General features: G+C 35.2%; 5 protein-coding genes and 1 long non-coding RNA gene across 6 annotated transcripts; 5 read left to right on the top strand and 1 right to left on the bottom strand.

The window, feature by feature from the left end:
- LOC147946610 (uncharacterized) lies at window positions 1–2,019 on the top strand. Its single transcript, XR_015589016.1, has 3 exons — window positions 1–362; window positions 525–710; window positions 798–2,019. It is a non-coding gene; the product is annotated as an uncharacterized LOC147946610 (long non-coding RNA).
- Window positions 2,020–7,988: 5,969 nt separating this feature from the next.
- Window positions 7,989–9,440, top strand: LOC104772319 (uncharacterized). The gene has a single exon (XM_010496952.3). It carries the CDS (start codon window positions 8,541–8,543, stop codon window positions 9,108–9,110), a length of 570 nt encoding a protein of 189 aa, XP_010495254.1. The 5' UTR covers window positions 7,989–8,540; the 3' UTR covers window positions 9,111–9,440.
- Window positions 9,441–12,052: 2,612 nt separating this feature from the next.
- Window positions 12,053–14,128, top strand: LOC104772303 (uncharacterized). Its single transcript, XM_010496936.3, has 3 exons — window positions 12,053–13,046; window positions 13,162–13,281; window positions 13,365–14,128. The coding sequence occupies exons 1-3, from the start codon at window positions 12,585–12,587 to the stop codon at window positions 14,007–14,009; spliced, it is 1,227 nt and encodes a 408-aa protein (XP_010495238.1). The 5' UTR covers window positions 12,053–12,584; the 3' UTR covers window positions 14,010–14,128.
- LOC104772311 (homologous-pairing protein 2 homolog) lies at window positions 13,056–15,798 on the bottom strand. The gene is made up of 7 exons (XM_010496943.3): window positions 15,502–15,798; window positions 15,342–15,367; window positions 14,838–15,105; window positions 14,677–14,747; window positions 14,402–14,590; window positions 14,211–14,317; window positions 13,056–13,291 (listed from the first exon to the last, which is right to left on the bottom strand). The coding sequence occupies exons 1-6, from the start codon at window positions 15,527–15,529 to the stop codon at window positions 14,219–14,221; spliced, it is 681 nt and encodes a 226-aa protein (XP_010495245.2). The 5' UTR covers window positions 15,530–15,798; the 3' UTR covers window positions 13,056–13,291; window positions 14,211–14,218.
- On the top strand, window positions 15,766–19,788 carry LOC104772293 (uncharacterized). Its single transcript, XM_010496926.3, has 13 exons — window positions 15,766–15,882; window positions 16,315–16,775; window positions 16,880–17,126; window positions 17,328–17,440; window positions 17,555–17,634; window positions 17,720–17,861; window positions 17,965–18,045; window positions 18,341–18,445; window positions 18,594–18,776; window positions 18,866–18,958; window positions 19,048–19,187; window positions 19,287–19,353; window positions 19,500–19,788. Exons 2-13 carry the CDS (start codon window positions 16,383–16,385, stop codon window positions 19,617–19,619), a joined length of 1,764 nt encoding a protein of 587 aa, XP_010495228.1. The 5' UTR covers window positions 15,766–15,882; window positions 16,315–16,382; the 3' UTR covers window positions 19,620–19,788.
- Window positions 19,789–20,257: 469 nt separating this feature from the next.
- On the top strand, window positions 20,258–24,366 carry LOC104772283 (uncharacterized). Its single transcript, XM_010496917.3, has 13 exons — window positions 20,258–20,422; window positions 20,739–21,177; window positions 21,600–21,846; window positions 22,087–22,199; window positions 22,309–22,388; window positions 22,512–22,653; window positions 22,757–22,837; window positions 22,958–23,062; window positions 23,176–23,358; window positions 23,449–23,541; window positions 23,620–23,759; window positions 23,865–23,931; window positions 24,074–24,366. The coding sequence occupies exons 2-13, from the start codon at window positions 20,785–20,787 to the stop codon at window positions 24,191–24,193; spliced, it is 1,764 nt and encodes a 587-aa protein (XP_010495219.2). The 5' UTR covers window positions 20,258–20,422; window positions 20,739–20,784; the 3' UTR covers window positions 24,194–24,366.
- The last annotated feature ends 470 nt before the right edge of the window (window positions 24,367–24,836 follow it).

Below are 24,836 nucleotides of genomic sequence, written 5' to 3'. Positions count from 1 at the left end.
GTAAAATACTTAGCGTAAATCAAAAGAAGTTGATAAAATTTGTATAAAGAATGACCTACTTTTAGTGCCTTCATTTTTAATAACACGAGAAATCCTATTTTTATCAAACAGGAACCACTAATATGTAAAGTTGCGCATATAGGTTTGTGTCCAAGTTACGCTAATATATAAACAGGTTTGTGTAACTACGGCCTCTTTTTCTGTCCAAGTTAATAGTATGCTTGTTGGGTATTTTGGGAGCAAAAGAGGTATGCGTCAAGGTTGCTCACTCACTCCATATATCTTTGTCATATGTATGAATGTCCTTTCCTGCAAGTTGGACAAAGCTGCAAGGGACACCAAATTTGTTTATCACCCGACCTGTAAGTCTATGCAACTCACTCATCTCTGCTTTGCAGACGATTTGATGGTTTTTATGGATGGCACGAAGCAATCTGTTAAGGAAGAACTCGATATTTTTGATGATTTTGCAATACATTCTGGTTTAAAGATAAGCATTGAAAAGTCCACAATCTAAATGGCAGGTCTCCCTCCAGAGTCCCACGCAGAGATACTTCAACAGTTCCCCTTTGCTCCTGGTCAGCTGCCAGTTCGCTATCTAGGTCTCCCCCTCTTGCCAAAGAGAATGTCGTCTAATGATTACCTCCCTCTCACGGAAAAAATACTATCGCAAATCAGCTCATGGACTGCACGGTCGCTATCCTTTGCTGGTAGACTGCAACTCATAAATTCTGTCATATTTAGCACAATTAATTTCTGGATAACTGCTTTCAGACTCCCTAAAGCTTGCATTGCAGAAATAAAAAAGTTATGCTCCGCTTTCCTATGGTCTGGACCCTCTCTAAGTTCAAGAAAGGCTAAAGTTGCATGGGTTGATGTTTGTTTACCAAAGCATAAAGGTGGATTAGGCCTCCGCTCTATAGAGGAAGCAAACAAAATTAGTACTCTAAAGTTGCTTTGGAGGAGACTATGTGCAAAAGATTCTTTATGGGTTAACTGGGTGAAATGATACATCATCCGTTCGGGCTCATTATGGTCTGAAAATTAACACATACACGGGGTCTTGGATTTGGAGAAATGGCTGCTCTACCTCCTTTTGGTTTGATGATTGGAGCTCCTTGGGTCGACTATATGATAAACTTGAGAACAGGGGTCCTATCGATCTAGGAAGCCCGCTGTCGAGCACGGTGGCAACTGCAATGGTCTCCACTAGGCGCAGAAACCACAGACAACCGCTCATGAACCTTGTTGAAGAAGAACTTCGGAAATGTCAGCTTGCTTGTGTCCAGGATCAACACGATGTGGCACTCTGGAAAGGGAAGAATGATCTTTACCGCAGCAGGTTCCCGACAAAGGACAACTGGTCCCAAATACGTGTAGCCAAACTGGTAATGGCGAATCATAAAGCCATTTGGTTCCCATTGGCGACGCCGAAATTTGCTTTCATTACCTGGTTAGCAAAAAAAAACAGATTATCTTGTGACAGACTGAGGGTATGGAATCAAAATACAAATGCGACCTGTGTTTTTTGTAAGCACCCGCTGGAAACGAGAGAGCATTTGTTCTTCTTGTGCCCTTTCACCTAAGAAGTGTGGAAGAAACTAATTGAGGGTCTCCTCGGGGACAGATTCACTGCAAGTTGGTATGAAATTATCTCCCTACTCATTGGCACTGACCTGGACAAAACAACCAAGTTTCTCTTGGGTTACACTTTCCAGAATACGATCCACTCTCTATGGAGGGAGCGCAACGCTCGACGTCATGGGGAGACACCGGTTCAGGAGGCAACACTGGTTCAACTACTTGATAAAAACGTTCGCAACAGATTCAGTATCATTAGAGGGGGCCATCTTCAATCTTGGTTTGCTGCAACTCTCTATCGAGTTTAATGCTCTGTTTTGTATAATTGCTCTGTTTTGGGTTCTTTAAAATTGTCCTCAAAAAATCAAACACAAATTTTATATAACGTTTATTTCTTTTCAATATAATTTAATATTTATTTAAAAAAAAAGTTGCTCATATAATGTGTTTTTAGAGTCTACAATTAGACGGAGGGACTTTCACTTTGGCAGCCTATATGTGCGTTTGTATAGTATAATTGTTATAAGAAAACATATATAACTTTGTCATATACATATAGTTCTAAAGATCCAATCGTGTCATGTGTTGCGCTCGCTCTCCAAATCTCCCATAACGACATAGTATGATTTTTTTTTTTTTTCAATTGATTAAATCCATATCCATACTGATGTTACCCAAAACTACCCAAAACCAGTGGCCAGATTATTTAATTTTTGTTTTTTCTTATTTTCTGGTGAAAGCATGAAACAAAATATTGAGAACGATAAAGATCATAATTCATAAGACTACCATTCTGAAGAGAATTAATTGTGAAACATGTATATTGAAAATATTTGAAAAACATTAATTGTTTGGATTCGTTGAATATTTTGACATTCAATAAAAATTAAAAATCATTTTATGAAAAAATATAATGAAAAAGAGATTATTCGTAGTATTTTTTCAGATTATCATAGATATCATTTTTATACTTAGTTTCTACCAATTAAACTTAATTCTATCCTATAACATATCTACTTTTTCCATTAAAAACTAATAATAATTCTTTCATGACTTTTGGACAAACCTGTTTATGAGAAAGAGACAAGTACAAATAGGGAAGAGAAGGAGAGAGTATCAACGAGAGGGCGAGATGTCTAGGGTATTCGGTTTTGAGTTTTGACGAGGATTAAACGTCATAAGAGATTAAGTTTAAATTTTATGGTTAAGTGTTTATATTCAATGATGTTTAAAATGATAAATTGATAATTTAGAGTTTCAGGATATTGCATATCAAATTCAGATCATGATTTTTTCGTTTGAATAGATAACTTAAATCAGTAAAAAGACATCAACTAATTTTATTCCTAGCATTTAGAAGTCGTCAAATATCAGATCTTAATTAATATACTAAATATAGAATAATTCTTGGATTCAGGTGAATCCCTTTGATCACTTCTCCTTATTTTAGCTAATGAGAATCTGACATGTTATAATACATTTAAGAACCTATTCATTCAACTCCTTAAAAGATAAAAAAACAAAATCCGTATACATTATTATAAAATTAAAAACTTAAACCACTTATTTATAAACTCAAACCGATATATAATTTCATTTTAATTGTAAAATCTAAACCCTAACCATCTCATTTGTAAACCCAAACCAACATAAATTTTTGTTTTAATTGTAAAATCTAAACCCTAACCACTTCATTTATAAATCCAAGCCGACATATAATTTTGTTTTAATTATAAAATCTAAACCCTAATCACCTTATTTATAAACCCAAACCGATACATTATTTCATTCTAATTATAAAATCTAAACTAAGCCAATATTTAACTTCTCTTAAAAAAATTTATACAGAATTTGTAAAATCTAAACCCTAATCACCTTATTTGTAAACCCAAACCGATACATCATTTCATTCTAATTGTAAAATCTAAACCAAACCAATATTTAACTTTCCTTAAAAAAAATTATATGGAATTAGTTTCCTTAATCTGTTTTGCTTTTTAATTTAATTTTGATTTATTTTTTTAAATAAAATAATGTATAGAAAATTCTGATAGGTTGAAAAGAAAGAAGTGAACAAGAAGGTTCACCCTAGGAGTGAACTTAAGTATTTTTCCTACATATATATGAAAAATACTTACGTTCACTTCTTGGGTGAACCTTGTTGTTCACATTTTCCTTTTCAACCAATCAAAATCTCCTATATATTATTTTATTTAAAAGTTAAATCAAAATTAAATTAAAAAAGTAAAACAAATTTTGTATACTCTTAGTTAAAGAAATTTAAATATTAGTTTGGTTTAGATTTTACAATTAGAATGAAATTATGTGTCAGTGTGAGTTTACAAATAAGATGATTAGAGTTTAGATTTTACAATTAAAACGAAATTTTATGTCGATTTGGGTTTACAAATGAAGTGGTTAGAGTTTAGATTTTATAATTAAAACAAAATTATATATCGGTTTGGGTTTACAAATGAAGTGATTAAGTTTTAGATTTTACAATTAAAATGAAATTATATGTCGGTTTTGGTATATAAATGAGATTGTTAGGGTTTAGATTTTTCAATTAAAACGAAATTATATATCGATTTGGGTTTATAAATGAGATAATTAGAATTTAGATTTTACAATTAGAATGAAATTATATATCGGTTTGGGTTTATAAAAGATAGGTTTGAGTTTTAAATTTTATAATAATATATACATATTTTTTTATTATAAAAAGATAAATAAATAAGTTATTAAATATATGATGACATGTCACATTTTCGGTTATTTAATGAAAGAGAAGTGAACAAAATGTTCCGGTGAATCCAAGAATTGTTTCATATAGATAGTAACTTTTAAAAAATGCCGCTGATCTATATTAATATCCTACTATATTTGGTGCGCACATGAAATTTTATCAACCACAACTCTTTTTATTTTCACCACTTTCTAAGAAATACCTAATGTAAATTATAATAACGCTAGTGATAAATTCATAAAAATATGTACAACCCCGAGTTCAGTCCATTTGAATTTGGCACTCTTTTAAAATATGTAAAATCACAGCTATCGCTTCGTTAACATATATTTCCTAATAAATAAATGTCAGGTGAAAAAATAATGTCAAATCAATACAGAAAATTGAATAGGTTTACATTTTTTTTTTGGGTGAAACTAAGAAAACAATGTCACTTTCAAGAAAATAAAAGAGAATAGATTGGTGGGGGACCACGTAATTTACTTTTGTGCGGTTTGAGTACTTGATTGCTTTGTACTCACGTGATGCGTTGTTAATGGGAACTTAAAATGATCGAAAAATTTAATAATTCAAGTATCATATATGTTATTCGCCTGCTTTTTTGTTTATTTAAACCTAGAAAAAATAAAACCTTAGTATATGCTTTTGGTATATTGATATTCAAAAACATACGATAGATTGAAACTATCCCCAGTTTGTTATCTTCATATCCAACATGCGCATTACTCCCACTCACAAAACTCAATTATGCTCCTTTCTCTCTACTTTAATTTACTTAGTATTTTTCAATAAATGTATGCACTCTTTTTAAATAGAAGAAGTCTTGGGGGGGGGGGGGGGGGGGAGGGGGGAGATCTATGCTGTATTAGAGAATTTTAATTGTTGACAAAGGAATTATTATAATTCATTGATTATATAATCTTCTAAGTTCTATCTAAGCCATCATGTAGTTCACATAGTTTTCATTTCTGGTTTGTCAAAGACACGAAATAGTTTTAGTTAAGCGTTGACATTAGTTAGTTGGGTACGTATTTTAAAACTTCTACTATTCATAATCGATTTGTCTTGTTCGAAACACTAATATATTTCAAGAAACAACACTTTAATGAAAATAAACTGGATTACCAAACTTAAGATAATTATAACATCTTTATTGGTATTTTTCTTTTAAAGTGATAATTTATGAATATTTCAAGTTCCTATACGTAATAACAGTGTCTTGTATTTTTTATATACCCTGCCCGCATTCACGTGTATCCATCCGTACGTCTACGCAACCGAACAAATAATGATAGACTAGGAGTTAAGCACAAAGAAGATCAGATCGGCCTAATTCGTTTCCAATAATTGTTTCATTTTTACATGTCAATTGTAATAAAATTATAAATAACCCTTAATTAATGGTGGTTTTTAGTTGACAAATCAGAGGTTTTCTTTTTAAGTTTGAGAGAGATACGTAAATAAATATAGTGGACCTTTTGATATTATTATTTTTTTTGAAAATATAAAGGCCTTTGGTTTGGTGTATTGATATATATTTCTTGATACGTGTATGATTTGCACGATGAGGTGAACATCATGTGTAGGCCTACTACGTATACGCATACTTAAGTGATATAGATGAATTAAAATAACTAAAACCATCCAAATATCCGAAGAGGTACATTTTGTCTTTTCTACCTACTTTTGTTGTCATCTAACTTTTTTTTTCCTTTTTTCTCGAAACTAGAATTCAATTTCTTGAGCATATTAATATAATCAGTACGTTTCCTTCAAAACAAAATTTACGCGTCTAAGTGTATGATATATTTTGAAAGAACAATCAAATGCAACACTAGGATATATAGATCTATATTGAAAGAACAATCAAATGCCTTTGCTATCGTACTCGAATAGATAAGCTCGTTAATAATCTTTTTATAAATATAATCAATGAGTGCGCGGTCATTCTACAGTGAAAAGAAAAGTTAGAGGTAAAATTAGATTGATTAGTAATTTAGTTTTGTTGTTATTGTTAAACTTACACGATTCATAGATTGATTCAAATTAACTTTTCCTTTTTAGCATTTAGAGTGATTGACACGATCGTTTTCCATACAAAGCAACACACACACACACTCAAGAAACATCTGCAAAAAAGAGTTAGCCAAATTTTATATATAAAACTGTAAAATTAAGAAACAAAATACTAGTAAATTGTGAAATGCATATATAACCGACACGTTGATTTAATTCTAAGCTATGAAATTTCATAATTAAAACGTATTTCTACGTATGAATTCTGGCTACTCCTTAAAAGAGAGAAGAAAATTATTCACTATAATGTTATATGTTATTGCTTGTCAATCTAGCAAATAATAATTTTAGGTCACTCGCCACCAAAAATCGTACCAATATGTTTGATATGGACTACTCGAAATGTCATACCAAAATAAAATAAAGAGGAGAAACGTGCATTTTTTATAATACAAATCATATTCTTTAAGAAAAGTAATGGTTCGATTTAAAAAGAAGAAGAAAGTAATCGATCGATAGACAAATAAATGTATTAACCCAAGAATCACAACTTTGCTTAAACCACGTATGTTGGCAACACTAAGATGCCTATTGTCCACCAATTAAAACAATCACCTTTTGTCTAAATCCACACCTTATTCCAAAACTCATAATTTCTCAACATCACTTACCTTTTTTTAATAGACGTTGCCTATAGTATAATATATACTCATATCACATTATGCTATATGTATAAAATAAGCAAAACCATAAGATTAAGGTGATTTTCACTCGCTTGCAAAGTACATCAAAGTTTAACAAGCTAAATTAGATATATATTATCCCGCAAAATTTATTTTGATTGGTGAAAAGTTTTATGGGCATATATACGGATATATATGTAGTGTCTTCATACTTAACCAATGTAAATTATGAGACAATAGCAAAACTCGTAGTGGAGATGTTGTCTGCGTCCTATCATATCTAAATATGAACATGGAAAAAGTAGTTTTGATTTTATGCCCATAACACTTTTACGTATACGTGTAAAAATTATCAAAAGGCATAGACATATGAAATCGAAATGAAATCTTCATATAAAAAAAATGCATTCACATAGCTCGACATGGAACCAATGGTATAACATAAAATAAAAGACAAAAAGTTAGCAAAGTTTTCTAGACAATTTTCTTAAAAATTAAAGAGAAAAACAAAAAGTTATGTGTATCAAACTAGCTATACATATATACATATTCTCAATTTTGTTTCCGTCGGTTTAAACTGTACCATGGTCGATGAAGTTGAATGTAGGTGGTGCCAAAGGACCACCTAAAGTCTATGACCACTGGGACAACTACTAACCAAAACATTTCTTACGTGTTTACATTATTTTCTTTTGGTGAAATACGAGTTCAAAACTCAAAGTATAAAGCTAAAGCTATATACTAATTAATAATTTAATATATATGGATTTGCAAAAAAATAATGTGGTTGCGAATAATGAACATAGCTCACAGAACAAGCAAATACAGCAGAATGCGTGAGAGAGTAGTTGGAATTTAATAAACTTCATTATCAAAGATTTCTTCAAACAAAGTAAAAAATAAATAAAACAAAATATCGTACCCATAATTTGTTTAAAATTCCACGGGAACATAGAGTTTTTTTTTTGTCGCCATACTAAAATTAATATACTATGTTTGTTTTATTACATGAGATATTTTTTTTTGTTCTAGAAAAATCCAATTTCCTAAAAAAAGGTTTAGAAGATAATAATAATAATCATCATCATCTTTGGAAAAAAAATCTACAGAGGGGCGTAATTGACTGGGCATGTGCATCTATCTGCAACGTGACCGGACTTCAACTCCGAATTCAAACCGATTTATATTTTTGGGATGAGCTTTTATAATTAGAAAGCGACACCTTTTTTTTGTCCTTCTTTTTCAAATTTTAAATTTATTTATTTTTTCCCACAAACCAGAAAAAAAAAAAAAAGGCGAGGGATCCGTGATTCCAAAGGATTCCTCTCACCACGCGCCTCAGTATCCGTCACATCTCACGCGTTCCTTCTCTCTCCCCCCCCTCCCTACTATATAAATCTCGTGTTCCCTTCTTCCCATTCTGCACCTCTATCTCTCACTAATTTCGATATTGCCACTGAATACCAAAAAAAAAAAAAAAACCCGAACCAAACGTACGTAAATCGGTTTAAGCTATGGTGGAAGAGTTGTTGTTGTTGGCTAATTCTGAGAATCTAACTCGGACTGATTCCGTCGAGAAAAAACGAGTCAGAGAAGACGACGACGTCGTTCTCGACTCGCCGGAGGTGAAGAGGTTGAGAGATGATCTTTTCGATGTTCTCGATGACTCGGATCCTGAACCGGTGAGTCAAGATCTCGACTCGGTTATGAAAAGTTTCGAACACGAGCTATCAACCACCGCAACCGGAGGAGATACTCAGCCGGATCTCGGTTATCTTCTCGAGGCTTCTGATGACGAGCTCGGTTTACCTCCTCCTCCTCCTCCTCCTCCTCCGTCGGTTGTTTCTCCGGTTCCCGTAGCGAAGGAGGAAGAAACGACGGATTTGGTGCGAGCTTCGTCTGATTCGTCTGGGATCGATGAGATTTGGGGATTCGAAGACCACGTTTCGGATTATGCTGATTTAGATTTTTGTCCCGGCGCCGGAGATTACGTTGCTGTTGAAGGATTTTTCGAGTTTTCCGACGATTGTTTTGATTCCGGCGATATATTTTCGTGGCGGTCGGAGTCGTTACCGGCGGAATGAATAACCACAAACTTCTTGGAGTTTTTTTTTAATTAGGTGGGAAATGGAAACGATGCCGTTTTGTAAAGCGTTTTGGCTCTCCCTACCGTTTTTTTTTTACCGTATCAGTTTATGGTAGATGGTTAATATCTCTATATTAATTAAAAATTATTAGGATTTAGGAGGAAAAGTTAAATATTTTGTTAGCAGGGAAGTACTTTGCTAGATTAGTTTATAAAACGAATTCGTTTGTTTGTTCTTCTCAGATCTCTTGTCTTTTTTTTCTTTTTTCTTTTTGTTGCATAGCTTTTTTTAATGTGAAATTTTAATATGAAAAAACCACTTTGTCAATCTCTATAATACGCAACGTCGGTAAGAGTCTGATTTCATTTTCAGACAGAGGCGAATATGATGGCCCATAAAGCATGTTGTGATAGCCCCAAAGGCCCATAACAAACTATTGTTACACTAAAACCTCTATAAATTAATAACGTTGGGACTAAAACATTTTATTAATTTATAGTGATATTAATTTATCTATAAATTAATAATTATTATTTTATAGTATAAATTAATAATTATTAATTTATAGATATATTTTTAATTGTTTATTTTTAAAAAAATTATGAATTGAAACAACTATAGCAAAATAAGATTAAACTTTCGGATGTTATAAATTTTATGGTTTAGGAATTGAACTTGTAATATTTAGAAAGCACTATTTACAATAAATTACAAATATTATAGACAAATTGACTTATACACATGAGACACATAAATTCAAATATATGAATAATAATATCAATTCTCCTATTTTAATAATCTGTCAAATTATCAAATTGTAAATGATGCATATCTAAAAATTAAAACTTTAAATTTTAATTATTTGTATGACATGTTATAAAATATTTTAGAGGTATTATTATAGGTTGAAAATACAACATTACAATTGTTCTATAGAATTAAGCTTTAGGAGAAACATACACTATTATATCAGTATATATATATATAAATTTATATAATTATTAATTTATGATATTATTGGGACCATATTTTATAAGGAGATTTCGAAAAAATTATTATCTTATTATCTTATCGAATATTGTTAATTTTTACACTAGCCCGACTTGGGATCAGTAAAATTTATTAATTTATAGTGTTTATTAATTTATAGAGTATTAATTTATAGAGGTTTTAGTGTATTCATCATCGCTATGTCATCATGGTACTGATTCTGGTTTAGAGTCAAAACAGATAATCTATTTGTCTAAACCCATCATCACTAATGGTTTAAAAATCAAACCATATATCGAAATGAAGTTGGTCTACCCAAATTATGCCAGATAAAAGGATTGGTCAAGTCAAGTTGACTATATTTCATTTGGTTCTTAGGTTCTTAACCATTACCAAATCCGATAACCGGTCGAGTTAACTGGAAAATATGAGTAACCGGGAATTCCTTGATTTGTACAATAATACTATTCGCAAAAGACACAAAAGCTGAACCTGAGAGGAGGTGGTGGCTACAAAAATTATTCGGATCAATGAGACAATATGTAAAGTGGTCTTCTCGAGGCTCGGGCTAATTTTTTAAAAAAATTCTTGTCAATTGATGTCTGAATTATCTTCCTAAGACCTGTTCATGACTCACTATCATATCACCTTTTGTCCAGGCATAAGGCCGGTCAAAGTGAGATTCAGATATTGAAGAAGCTAGCTGGCTCTGACCCAGACAATAAGCGGCACTGCGTTCGTTTATATTCAACATTTTTTTTAGTATAGGAACCACCTTTTGCTTGGTGTTTGAGTCTCTTCATCTCTGAATCTACGTGAAGTTGTGAAGAAGTGTGGTGTCAACATTAATTGGTCTAAAACTATCTGATGTTAAAGTGTATGCAAAGCAGTTCTTCATATCACTTAAACATCTCAAAAACTGTGGAGTTCTTTTCTTCACTGCAATATAAAGCCATGATATCATGCTGGTGGGTTATACTTGTCTGTATTTTTCTCCTGCTTAATGCTCTTATTTATAACTTCTGGTCATTGTTCAGGTGAATGAAGGAAGAAATACGTTAAAGCTTTGTGACTTTGGTTGTGCAATGTTTGCTGGTAAAAACGATTTTAAACCATATCTTATTAGGCTCTTCCACATAGCTCCAGAAATAGTATTGAGGATGAAGATCGATCCCAAGGTTTTAGTTCATTTCAAGAATCTGCTGGACAAAATTTTCACACTTGCATGATCCTCAGCAGAGACTTACAGTGTGTCATAGGCATTAGCTCACCCATTCATGACGGGCAAGTGAACCTCATAATTTTGTTGCCCCTAGATACCTGTACGTAAATCGTATATATGTTACACAATTTAATTTTGATTAAGATTCTGAAGAAAGTGTGCGAATGATCTTGTTCTTATAAGATACAATGATCTCGTCTTTGACCATTGTTTCGTTGGTGGATTTCAGTATTTCACATTATATCATTTTCATGTATATCGGAGTTTGAGAGGATTTTTGTGTCAGGTACAAAAGATTAGGTAGCATGCATTAGAGGTTTGTTTAGCAATTCTATAATAACAAAAGATTTGTAATGTGTTTGGTTTACCCTGAGATGATATTGTGATGAGTGGGAGAATTATGTCTAGAAGAAAGATTGCTCCGTATTTGGTAAATAAAAACAACATCTCTTTGCAATTTTTCGTACCTAACATAAATAAAAGCTCTCTCTTTATCATAATAACAACAACATTATTATTGTTACTATGCTTTTGACGACTTGGTAAGTTGCGTGCAGATTAGTTGTAGTAGTCTTTTGATTCTCTGCTGTTGAAATTATAGTCACACCTAATAAAGAGGAAACGGTGTTTTTTCTAATGGCTGATCCCACGCTTTGATAATTCCTCTAAACCTGTCATTCTTACACTAACTGCAATATTTAAGAGCCCTAACATTGACAGTTCTCTTATATCAATTTCACGATCACTTTGTTATGAGTGTTCCGTTTATAGTTTTGACGAAGACGTTATTTTTTCTGTTGTAAAGTAGTACGAACGTTACAAAAAAAAAAAAAAAACACGAACGTTCCTTGTTATGAACAAATAATAAAGAGTAGTATTCATCAGATTTTCTAGTAACATCTCTTTAAATTGTCCAAAATATTTATTTCGGATAGCGTATTTGGATATGCTACCCATTTTGATTGATCAGTTTTTTTCAACAAACAATTTTAAATTTGGTTTACCATTTGGTCTTACGATTAATTCAATCCTCGAGCGTGATATTCAAGAGCGGTCCATTTTGGTTTTATTATTTTGTAATTCGTACCACATTTTCTTCTTAAAGGTCGTTTTTTCCAACTTCTGAAAACTTCGTTGCTAAGAAGTCTTCGTATGTCGTAACGCGTCTTCTTCTTCATCTTTCCTCTTATAACTCTTCCATTCAAAGAAAGACAACATAAACCCTATTCTCTTTCTCTCTCTCCCTCTGCAACTCGGCTATGGGGAAGAAGCTTGACGCTTTGCTTGGTCGGAGTTTCAAGATCAACAAGTTCAAGTCTCTTCTCAACTTAGCTCTCACAAGGCTCTCTATCCTCAAGAACCAACGTCAAGTCCGACTCTCTCAAGCCATCTCTGATGTCACCGAGCTTCTTAAGCTCGGCCACCACGAGCACGCTTACCATAGAGTCGACCAACTTGTCAAAGAGCAAAACACCCTCGACGTTCTCTTCTTCATCCATGGCTACTTCACTCTCTGTCAAGACCGTATTCACCTTTTCGAACACAACAGAGATTGTCCTGAAGAGCTTTTAGAAGCTGTTTCTGGTTTGCTCTTTGCAGCTTCTAGAATCGGAGAATTTCCTGAGCTTCAAGAGATTCGCAATGTTTTGATTTCACGTTTTGGCAAAGATCTTGCAGCTCGGTCTATCGAGTTGCGCAGTAATAGTGGGGTCGATCCCAAAGTAAGCAGCTTTGATTCAAACCCATACTATATATTCAATACGTTATATTAAGTATTTCTCTCTCTCTTACTAGAACAAAATGCTGAGTTTCATGTTTCTTTCGGTGTTACTATAGATAATTCAAAAGTTGTCGACAAGACATCCACCGAGAGAAGTTAGAATGAAGGCTTTAAAGGAGATCGCTGCAGAGAATAACATTGTTCTGAAAATAGAAGAAGCTTCTACGTCCACTGAGGTATGGAAATCTGCATTTAATCGCAAAGAAAATAGAAAGTGACAAATTATGTTCTAATCAATTCAAATGTATGGTATATGCAGGCAACAACAAATATGCAGGGAACATCAGATGTCACTAAGGCTAAGCTAGCAAGTGAAGATGGAGAAGGCTATGGTTTATCTGACTCGGTCAAAAGAGGAAAGAAGAAGTATAAAGATGTGGCTGATGCTGCACAAGCAGCGTTTGAGTCAGCGGCTCATGCAGCAGAGGCTGCAAGAGCGGCTGTGGAGCTTTCTCAGTTTTCTCCTCGTGGACCAGACACTCCTCGTGGACCAGAAGGGGAAAATTCATTTAATGATTCTGAAAACAAAGAATCGGAACAAGAACAGAAAGGTGATGATGATTATTCAGAAGGTAAAGGGTATGTGAGGTCAGAATATAAGAGTTCGATGTCGGATTCAGAAGAAATTATTGATGAAGTCCCAGTGATGTCATTTAGTGAAGATCCTGTGAAGCTATTGGAGAAGGATACTGTTATCTACGATAGTGAAGAAGAAACCCAATATATTGTTAAGAGTAATACTATTACTAAGGTTAAAGATGAGCCAAGTCTTATGGATGGTACAAATAGAGGGGTTACAGGACATGTGGATCACATGGTTCATTCAATTGACGATCCTATTCTGCGTAAAGCGGGGTTGAAGAGTCCGATTTCAGTCAGGACCAGAGGAGTTCGTGGATACTAAGAAGTATAAATATTTTAATTTTTTCAGGTGCAATCATATGGTTTAGTGGCTGAGTTTTGTACAAGCTTTTTATGTTCTCTGTTTTTTTGGGTAATGATAAAAGATTACGGTATTCTTTACGGATATAAGCTTTAAATATGTTGAGCAGGATGCATATGCATGTGTTTTGTTTAAGAACTGAAGCAAGTTCAAAGAACCTACCTGCAAAATTACTGTCCTCTGCCCCTCTTTTTACCATGTTGAATTAGGTCAGAATATGCCTGGAAACTTAGACCCACATCTTCATCATATTCAATTCCAAGCTCCTCCTGCCAAGTAACAGTAGTTAAACATGAGGATCAAGCTGAAGTAATTTGTAAGAAGAACCCTGTGAAAGATGTATGATTCTGCACCTTAAATTCCTTAATATCTCTGGGGAAATTCTCTGTTACAGTATCCCAAATGTCTCTGAACATCCTCTTACGCTTACGCCACTGATTAATCTTATCCGCATACATATCTTCAACAGCCCTTTTGTCTTCTGGCCTCACCAATGTAATCCCTTCACGTAGTTTGATTAGTTTCTCTTCCATTTCCTTAACCTGGTACACACAGTTGGAATCACTTTTCTAGGCTATTTCCTGTTACAAGCTTACTCAAGGAAATGACAAAAGGTAAGAACACATACCTCTTTCCTTAGTTTGGTATCTTTCTCTTGTATCTCCTCTAGTGTCAAGTTAGACTGCAAGCTCTTGATTTCTGCGATAATGTCACACACAAGATAAAACATGATCCGAACAAGCAGCTATATCACAACATCTAAAGACTATGAGGTAAGAAGTTTCACACCTGACTCAACTTCAGTGATAGTTTTCTTCTTCTCCTGGAGCTGTTCTTGAAGATTGGCATTGTCTTCTTTCATCTGAGCAAGCTCTTCATTGTTTGGGATCTCAAACTGGTCTTGTCTAGCAATGTAAATCTTCTGCTTACCATACTCTTTGAATGTGATTTTCCCGGAATCAGCAAGGCTATCAAGTGCCTTCTGTACTGCAGTCTTCTTAAGGTTAAACTTTTGCAAAGCATCAGCTGCGTTTTGTGTGTTCAGAGGTCGGTTTTGCTGCATCACAATGTAACACAACAAACAACACATCCATCGAAATCTCTAATTAAATTACAAAAATAAAAAAGCCATCAAGTGGTTGATTCCTAGATTCAATATCCTGTAAAACATCACTGAGTACTTTAACCTAACCACAATTTCAATTTCGAAATTTCAAATTTCACAGTCGTAGCTGTTCCTTGGTCCGTTTTAAAAATTGGGTTTCGGATAAGAAAAATTGAGGAAGTGCTCACCTCGTTTACAAAGTTGAGTACGATACCTGCAGAGAAAACAAGTAAACAAGTGAGTAATCAAACTGACGAAGACGAAACCAAAAAAAAAAAACCAGATCGGGTAACGATGATGAACTAAATCATCGAAGAAGATCAAAGAGAATTAGAGGATGGATTATACTTTCTGTATTATCCGATTTAGGAGCCATTTTTGCCTGAAGTAATGCGCGGGAAAATAAAACCCTTGAGAGCGAGAAAGCTACTTTTTTTTTTTTCTTTCCTTTTCCGATATTTTTATGAGGAAGAAGACAACGTCATCATCACTGAGAAGCTTCCTTAATACACGAGAGAGAGAGATATTAAAACGGTGGCGTTTTATAAGATATATGGGCCTTTTATATATTATATGTAAGCCCATTAATTTGATATCCTTGACAGGCCCAATTCTATGTAAACAGCCAGAGATGGCTAGCTGCTTAGAGAAAGAAGAGCTCCGGTTCTCTCATTCTCCTTCTTCTCGACTGATAATAGATCGTTCGGAACTGGGAAAACAGCGTAATCGGTAAAAATCTCGATCATTTCTTCATTTAGAAACAATTTCGAATATAAAGAAGAATCTCATAATCTAGTTATATGTTTAGATCGTCAATGAATTGTTGTCGTCTCTCTAGGTCTTCTTTTCGTGTTTGATTCTGATTGCTCATTTTTTTGTGAGGTTAAATGGCTTACCTTTGAATTGATCTCAGAGGCAGAATTGAGCTTAAAGTTTGTAACTTTATCGTCTTTTGTATTAATGGTAGTATCTAGGTCTTCTTTTTGTTTTTGATTCTGATGCTCACTTTTTTCTGAGGTTATATGGCTTACCTTTAAATTGATCTCAGTGGCAGAATTGAGTTTAAAGTTTGTAACTTTATCGTATTTTGTATTGATGGTGTCTAAGCATTTTGTTTTATTCTGACTTTTGTGTACACCGTGTTTCATATGGTTGATAAAGGTAGGGAGTGATTTGAGGAATATAGCCATAGTTGAGGAAGGTTGGGAGTGATTTGAGTATTGGTCAGGATGTCTATGGCTGATGAGCCTCTGTACCCGATTGCTGTGCTAATAGACGAGCTGAAAAACGATGATATTCAGCTTAGATTGAACTCTATTAGACGGCTTTCTATCATTGCTCGTGCCCTTGGAGAGGAGAGGACAAGAAAGGAGTTGATCCCATTTCTTAGTGAAAACAATGACGATGATGATGAGGTGCTTCTGGCCATGGCGGAAGAGTTGGGTGTTTTTATTCCTTACGTAGGAGGCGTTGAGCATGCACATGTTTTGCTTCCACCGCTGGAGACTCTCTCGACGGTTGAGGAAACTTGTGTGAGGGAAAAAGCTGTAGAGTCACTTTGCAGAATTGGTTCTCAGATGAGGGAGAATGACTTGGTTGAGCATTTCTTCCCTCTGGCTAAGGTTAGATAAGGATAATTATTACTCCTCTTATCAAACTTAAATGATTGCTATGCGCATACTGTGCAACCAATTTAAGCTTACTGAACACCGTCATTGTTTAACAGCGACTTTCAGGTGGTGAGTGGTTCACAGCCAGGGTATCAGCATGCGGGATTTTTCATATTGCATACCCAAGTGCTCCAGATCAGCTAAAGGCGGAGCTAAGATCAATATACAGTCAGCTGTGTCAAGATGACATGCCAATGGTGCGCAGAGCTGCAGCAACGAATTTGGGGAAGTTTGCTGCTACAATTGAATCAGCTCATTTGAAGACTGACATTATGTCCATGTTTGAGGATCTTACGCAAGATGGTAGGTTTTCCGATTTTATATGGTTTCGTTTTGCCAGCATATACCTCATAAAAACTTTCACCAAGTCTGTTCATATACTGCATTGAACACTGAGCATTAGTTGAAGTTAAGCAGTACTAGCGTTGTCCACGTATTAGTTTCAGTGTCTTACTTGTATGATGATCATATAGCTTTTGACTATCTTATTGACATTAATGTCAGATCAAGATTCAGTTAGATTATTGGCTGTTGAGGGTTGTGCTGCTCTTGGGAAATTGTTGGAGCCCCAGGACTGTGTCACACACATTCTTCCTGTAATTGTCAATTTCTCGCAGGTGAGTAAATGTGTTAATATGATAGTATTTTCTGCGGGTGAACTTTCTTGGAAAGCTGTTAGGCAGATACTGTATCTATGTGCTGCTTTGTCTTGATATTTTGTCTCTGAGCAGGATAAGTCATGGCGTGTGCGTTATATGGTTGCAAATCAGCTCTATGAACTTTGTGAAGCTGTAGGACCAGAGCCAACTAGGTAAGCAATGATGGTTGAACTTAGATATCGTATGTTTTCCCTAATTCTTGTTTATATTTCCTTATTATGTGCCTTGTGTGTGAAGGACGGATTTGGTGCCTGCATATGTTCGTCTACTTCGTGATAATGAGGCTGAAGTTCGGATAGCAGCTGCTGGAAAGGTTACCAAGTTTTGTCGCATTTTAAACCCTGAACTCGCGATCCAGCACATCCTTCCCTGTGTAAAGGTACACACTTAGGAGTAATTCATTAATCTCATATTGCCCAAAGGATCGATATACCGTTGGTGTTTTCTGATTACTATTAGCTTATCGTTAAATTTACCCGTAGGAATTATCGTCAGACTCTTCTCAGCACGTCAGATCTGCATTGGCCTCAGTTATAATGGGGATGGCTCCAGTCTTGGGTAAGGTAAGAGGAATCAATACAATGTCGCTCTGTAGTTTGGAGTCAAAATGCTCGTAATATTATATGCAGCTTTAGCACCTTTAAGATAATGATAATGATAATTTATCTATCTTCTTTTCCTGGTCACTGACAGTGATTCACTGTGATCGGAAGTAGCCCGCAACCAGAGTTGACTATATTTTTCTATATAAGATCATTTAGTTGCATATTTTAACTTGGCTTTGACATCTTTAAGGTAACGATTATTTCTTTTGTTTGAAACCATGCATTCCTAACTTGGCTTTGACATTCATTGCAGGATGCAACAATTGAGCATCTTCTCCCAATATTTCTTTCTCTATTGAAGGACGAATTTCCTGATGTACGCTTAAACATTATCAGCAAACTTGACCAAGTGAACCAGGTTTGTTACGATCAAGTTACTAATCTCTTTGCACAAAATTGAATTCAAGATATCATGGTTTGGTCAAGTCAAAGACTACTTGACACTTTGTCCATCCATTTTTCAGATGATGATGGAGTTTTTTTTTTTTTTTTAATAATATTGGCAGGTCATTGGGATTGATCTACTATCACAATCTTTATTGCCAGCCATCGTAGAACTTGCTGAAGACAGGCATTGGAGGGTACGTCTGGCTATAATTGAGTATATTCCATTGTTGGCCAGCCAATTAGGTGTAGGCTTCTTTGACGATAAGCTTGGTGCTCTTTGCATGCAATGGTTACAAGACAAGGTCCCTCATTCTCTACCCCCATTAAATCATCAGATAGTTAAATCTATATTTTCTACCATTTGAAATTTTTGTAAACTTTCTATTGTCAGGTTCACTCAATCCGTGAAGCTGCTGCGAACAATCTTAAGCGTCTTGCTGAAGAGTTTGGTCCTGAATGGGCAATGCAGCATATAGTTCCTCAGGTTGCCTAGAAATCTGAAGCGTGTGTTACATTTTTTCTTCACTTTATTTCAAATCGATCATTTTTGCTATTGCGTACATATTTGTGCAGGTTCTAGAGATGATCAACAATCCGCACTATCTATACCGGATGACGATTCTTCGTGCAGTATCGCTTCTCGCGCCAGTAATGGGATCCGAGATCACATGTTCCAGACTCTTGCCTGCGGTGATAACCGCATCTAAAGACAGGCAAGTCTTTCACTCTCTCTCTTGAAACATTAAATCTCATCGATTCAGTTCATTGCTCGTAAATAGCTAAGTAAAAAATCTTCTCTGTCCTCTTATCAGAGTTCCAAACATCAAGTTTAACGTCGCCAAAATGATGCAATCCCTCATTCCGATAGTTGACCAATCGGTTAGTATCCATTCACACGGCACTGTCTTTTTTTTTTTTTTTTTTTTTTGTTGGTTCTCACGAGTAGAGAACAGCTTATTATTCCACATCCTTCTCATTATGGAATATAGACTTAAATGTTATTGTTTTTTATTTGGCTGTGACAGGTTGTGGAGAACATGATACGGCCATGTTTGGTGGAGCTAAGTGAAGACCCAGACGTTGATGTACGGTTCTTCGCAAATCAAGCTCTCCAGTCTATTGACAATTTGATGATGTCTAGCTAAAAAAATGTTGAATACAGCAACACAATGTGTTCATGAGGTTTTGTAAACGATACTTCCTTTCCTGTGTGCTGTCTTTACTTTGTAGACGTAAAGTGACCCGACCGTACGAACTTTTGTCAATTGTGTCCCTCTGCTACTAATGTAATGTTGGCTTCATGCTTTTTTTTTTCTTCTCTCCTGTCCTTAATATTGGTTAGCTTAAAATATCCATTCTAGTTTGAGGGGACTGAGAAGTGAGAACATTTGCTATTGAAATTGATGATTGGAAAATTGTATATATTTGGTATGTTAGATATCAACTAATGTTCACAAATTATGATGACTTATTTGTAGGTGTGCTAAAAGGAAATTTATAAATTGTAGTGAGTACATTTGTAATAGTCCAAACAGAATTAAGTGACTAATCGCTAATGCTTTAGAATATTTTAATTGGTCAACTTATTGAGTCGTCTGGTTACAACTTACAAGCCCATAGGACTCCACATATCATACAGGTAAGGGTTCATCAAAAGTCAAAACCAGGAACAGGAAGAAGACATCATGTGAGAAGCTTCCTTCAAACGAGCCAGAGATATATTAAAACGACGCCGTATTAGTTGGTATGTAGACCTTTTATATATTATACGTAAGCCCATTTAGTTGGTATCATTGAAAGGCCCAATTCAATGTACACAGAGCTTGAGACGGTTTAGCTCTGCTGAGAAAGAAGAAGAACTCCTCCGGTTCTCTCTCATTCTCCTTCTTCTCTCTCTGATTGATTGATAGATCGCTCCGAACTGGGAAAAGTGAAAACACCATAATCGGTAAAATCTCGATCATTTCATTTTTCTTCAATCAAAAACAATTTCAAATGTATATGAGAATCTCTCATAATCCCATTTTATTTGCTTAGATCGTCAATGAATTGTAGTATCGTTCTCTAGGTCTTCTTTTTCGTGTTTGATTCTGGTGCTTTTATTTTTTATTTTTTATTTTTTTTTGAGAATAAATGACTAACCTTTGAATTGATCTCATAGGCAGAAATTGAGTTTAAAGTTTGTAACTTTATCGCCTTTTGTATCGATGGTAGTATATGCATTGTTTAATTCTGACTTCTGTAGACATCTTTCTTTGATATAGGGACTAGTTGAAGAAAGGTAGGGAGTGATTTGAGTATTTGGTCAGGATGTCTATGGTTGATGAGCCTCTGTATCCTATTGCCGTGCTTATAGACGAGCTTAAGAACGATGATATTCAGCTTAGATTGAACTCTATTAGACGGCTTTCTGTCATTGCTCGTGCTCTTGGAGAGGAGAGGACTAGAAAAGAGTTGATCCCATTTCTTAGTGAAAACAATGACGATGATGATGAGGTGCTTCTGGCCATGGCGGAAGAGTTGGGTGTTTTTATTCCTTATGTAGGAGGCGTTGAGCATGCACATGTTTTGCTTCCACCGCTGGAGACTCTCTCCACTGTTGAGGAAACATGCGTGAGGGAGAAAGCTGTAGAGTCACTTTGCAGAATTGGTTCTCAGATGAGGGAGAATGACTTGGTTGAGCATTTCTTTCCTCTGGCTAAGGTTAGATAAGGATGATTATTCCTCTTATCAAATCTCTATCGTCAGTTTAATTTTTTTTCTTTCAATGCTCTGTCTAACTTAATCAGCCTTGTGAAATTGAGCTACTCGAAAAGCTAAAAAAACATAGATTTTTTGGGTCCATTGTCGCCCAAAGTTTGGAAATAAGCTTTTGCCTCTTGTTTCAGTATTCTCCTTTTTAGTTGTGTAGAGGAATCAGTAGGTTGAAGTTGTTTTCATCTATTTTGATTGATCTAAGGGAACATCCAATCATATAAATCTGGCTTCGTTAGCGTTCTTTGGGTTGTGGTTGTGGTTTTGTTTGTGAATTGTGACCGTACACACATGAATAGGAACCCAAATGATTGCTATGCTCATACTGTGCAACCAACTTAAGCTTACTGAACACCGTTATTGTTTAACAGCGACTTTCAGCTGGTGAGTGGTTCACAGCCAGGGTATCAGCATGTGGGATTTTCCATATTGCATACCCAAGTGCTCCGGATCCGCTAAAGGCGGAGCTAAGATCATTATACAGTCAGCTGTGTCAAGATGACATGCCAATGGTGCGCAGAGCTGCAGCAACGAATTTGGGGAAGTTTGCTGCTACAATTGAATCAGCTCATTTGAAGACTGACATTATGTCCATGTTTGAGGATCTTACGCAAGATGGTATGTTTTCCGGTTTTATATGGTTTCGTTTTGCCAGCATATACCTCTTAAAAACTTTCATCAAGTCTGTTTATGGGGGTGTCTAATGTAAATAAAGGCAACTGTAATAGGGTTACTACATTGAACATTGAGAATAAGTTGAAGTTAAACAGCACATTAGCTTTGTCCAATATCAGTTTCAGTGTCTTACTTGTATGATAATCATATAGCTTTTGATTATCTTATTGGCATTAATATCAGATCAAGATTCAGTTAGATTATTGGCTGTTGAGGGTTGTGCTGCTCTTGGGAAATTGTTGGAGCCCCAGGACTGTGTCACACACATTCTTCCTGTAATTGTCAATTTCTCGCAGGTGAGTAAATGTGTTAATATAATAATATTTTCCGCGGACGAGCTTTATTGGAAAGCTGTAAGGCAGATATGTATGTGCTGCTTTGTCTTGATATGTTGTCTCTGAGCAGGATAAGTCGTGGCGTGTGCGTTATATGGTTGCAAATCAGCTCTATGAACTTTGTGAAGCTGTAGGACCAGAGCCTACTAGGTAAGCAATGGTGTTGAACTTAGTTATGGTAATGTTTTTTTGTTGACCTCTATTTCTTCAGAGGTATGGTAATGTTTGTTGATTCATCTTGATAGTTTTCCTGAATTCTTGCTTATATTGCAGGACGGATTTGGTGCCTGCATATGTTCGTCTACTTCGTGATAATGAGGCTGAAGTTCGGATAGCAGCTGCTGGAAAAGTTACCAAGTTTTGTCGCATATTGAACCCTGAACTCGCGATCCAGCACATCCTTCCCTGTGTAAAGGTACACGCGTAGGAGTATTTCATTGATCTCATATTGCCCAAAGGACCAATATACCTGGGGTGTTTGCTTATTACTATTAGCTTATCGTTAAATTTACGTGTAGGAATTATCATCAGACTCTTCTCAGCACGTCAGATCTGCATTGGCCTCAGTTATAATGGGGATGGCTCCAGTCTTGGGTAAGGTAATTAAAAATTTATACATTGTGCTTCTCCTACCATGACTATTTAGCATCTATAAGGTAACGATTATTTCTTTTGTTTGAAACCATGCTTTTCTAACTTAGCTTTGATATTCACTGCAGGATGCGACAATTGAGCATCTTCTTCCAATCTTTCTTTCTCTATTGAAGGACGAATTTCCTGACGTACGCTTAAACATTATCAGCAAACTGGACCAAGTGAACCAGGTTTGTTATGATCAAGATGTCATGTTTTGGTCAAGTCAATTACTACTTGACAGCAACTTCTTTGTCCATCCATTTTTCAGATGATGATGTGGTTTTTTTAATAATATTGGCAGGTTATTGGGATTGATCTACTATCACAATCATTATTGCCAGCCATTGTAGAACTTGCTGAAGACAGGCACTGGAGGGTACGACTGGCTATAATTGAGTATATTCCCTTGTTGGCCAGCCAGTTAGGTGTTGGCTTCTTTGACGATAAGCTTGGTGCTCTTTGCATGCAATGGTTACAAGACAAGGTCCCTCATTCTCTACCTTCATTGAATCATCAGATAGTTAAATCCGTATTATCTACCATTTGAAATTTTTGGAAACTTTTTGATTGTCAGGTTCACTCAATCCGCGAAGCTGCTGCGAACAATCTTAAGCGTCTTGCTGAAGAGTTTGGTCCTGAGTGGGCAATGCAGCATATAGTTCCTCAGGTTTGTCTAGAAATCATAAGCGTATGGTATATTTTTTTCTTCACTTTGATTCAAACGATCATTTTCGTTATTGTGCAGGTTCTAGAGATGATTAACAACCCACACTATCTATACCGGATGACAATTCTTCGTGCAGTATCGCTTCTCGCTCCAGTAATGGGATCCGAGATCACTTGTTCCAAACTCTTGCCTGCGGTAATAACCGCATCAAAAGACAGGCAAATCTTTCACTCTCTCACTCTCTCTTGAAACATAAAATCTCGTCCACTCAGTCCATTGCTCCTAAATAGCTTAAGTAAAAAATCTACTTTTTCTCTTATCAGAGTGCCAAACATCAAATTTAACGTCGCCAAAATGATGCAATCTCTCATTCCGATAGTTGACCAATCGGTTAGTATCCATTCAGACGCCATTCTCTTTTTGGTTATCACAAGTAGAAACAGAGCTTATGATTCTACATTATATTGTCCTCATTAGGGAGAATCAAAACGTCCATATATTAAAATGTTGTATTTTTTTTTGGTTGTGAAAGGTTGTGGAGAACATGATACGGCCATGCTTGGTGGAGCTAAGTGAAGACCCGGACGTTGATGTACGGTTCTTCGCAAATCAAGCTCTCCAGTCTATTGACAATGTGATGATGTCTAGCTAAAAATGAGGAAAACACAAACACAATGTGTTTGGTATTAATGAGGTTTTGTAAACGATACTTTCTTGTGTGTTCTCTTTACTTTTGACAAGTAACTGACCGTACGAAGTTTGTCCATTGTGTCTCTCTGCTACTTAAGTAATGTTGGCTTCATGTTGTTTTTGGTTAGTTTAAAATATCCACTGTGCAGTTGAGAATTTATGATGGCTTGGGTAGAGGTTTGTGCATAAAGGAAATTTAGAAATTGTAGTACGTAAATTCGTATTAGTCCAAACAATTAGTTGATTAATTTAATTAGTAACTTTGGGATATTTTAATTGGTCAACTTTATTGAGTCTTCTGGTTAAAATTCCATGGGCTTTTTATACTCCACATAGCATCATCAGATTCAGCTCGTTGTTGGTTTAGCTCAGAAGACTTCATCAAAAGTCAAAACCTTGTCGTACAAGGAAACACAATCACTTAATTGACCTAGGAATCAATCTGAAACTCCCTCGAAAAGTTCAAAAATATATTTATATGTTGGATCAAAGGTTTTCTTATTGACGTTTTCACTTCGATTTTATTGCATTTCTTTTTTTTTATGATTTCTCAAGAAATTTCCGAATAAATATTTCATATCTGATTTTTTTGACCTACAATAGGA

This window comes from Camelina sativa, chromosome 3 (genome assembly GCF_030686135.1).
Source record: "Camelina sativa cultivar CO46 ecotype springtype chromosome 3, ASM3068613v1".
In the NCBI taxonomy this organism is placed as follows: domain Eukaryota; kingdom Viridiplantae; phylum Streptophyta; class Magnoliopsida; order Brassicales; family Brassicaceae; genus Camelina; species Camelina sativa.
Note: the sequence above shows the minus strand (reverse complement) of the source record. Positions and strands in the feature narration are given on the sequence as shown.

Coding starts and splice junctions, on each gene's coding strand:
- LOC104772319 (XM_010496952.3), top strand. CDS start 8,541: ATGGTGGAAGAGTTGTTGTTGTTGGCTAATTCTGAGAATCTAACTCGG.
- LOC104772303 (XM_010496936.3), top strand. CDS start 12,585: ATGGGGAAGAAGCTTGACGCTTTGCTTGGTCGGAGTTTCAAGATCAAC. Junction 13,047..13,161: donor ATAGTGGGGTCGATCCCAAA/GTAAGCAGCTTT, acceptor GTGTTACTATAG/ATAATTCAAAAGTTGTCGAC. Junction 13,282..13,364: donor AAGCTTCTACGTCCACTGAG/GTATGGAAATCT, acceptor TGGTATATGCAG/GCAACAACAAATATGCAGGG.
- LOC104772311 (XM_010496943.3), bottom strand. CDS start 15,529: ATGGCTCCTAAATCGGATAATACAGAAA. Junction 15,368..15,501: donor TAAATCGGATAATACAGAAA/GTATAATCCATC, acceptor TTTTCTCTGCAG/GTATCGTACTCAACTTTGTA. Junction 14,748..14,837: donor TATCACTGAAGTTGAGTCAG/GTGTGAAACTTC, acceptor ACATTATCGCAG/AAATCAAGAGCTTGCAGTCT.
- LOC104772293 (XM_010496926.3), top strand. CDS start 16,383: ATGTCTATGGCTGATGAGCCTCTGTACCCGATTGCTGTGCTAATAGAC. Junction 17,635..17,719: donor GTAGGACCAGAGCCAACTAG/GTAAGCAATGAT, acceptor TTGTGTGTGAAG/GACGGATTTGGTGCCTGCAT. Junction 18,777..18,865: donor TGCAATGGTTACAAGACAAG/GTCCCTCATTCT, acceptor TTCTATTGTCAG/GTTCACTCAATCCGTGAAGC.
- LOC104772283 (XM_010496917.3), top strand. CDS start 20,785: ATGTCTATGGTTGATGAGCCTCTGTATCCTATTGCCGTGCTTATAGAC. Junction 21,178..21,599: donor ATTTCTTTCCTCTGGCTAAG/GTTAGATAAGGA, acceptor ATTGTTTAACAG/CGACTTTCAGCTGGTGAGTG. Junction 22,838..22,957: donor TGGCTCCAGTCTTGGGTAAG/GTAATTAAAAAT, acceptor TATTCACTGCAG/GATGCGACAATTGAGCATCT.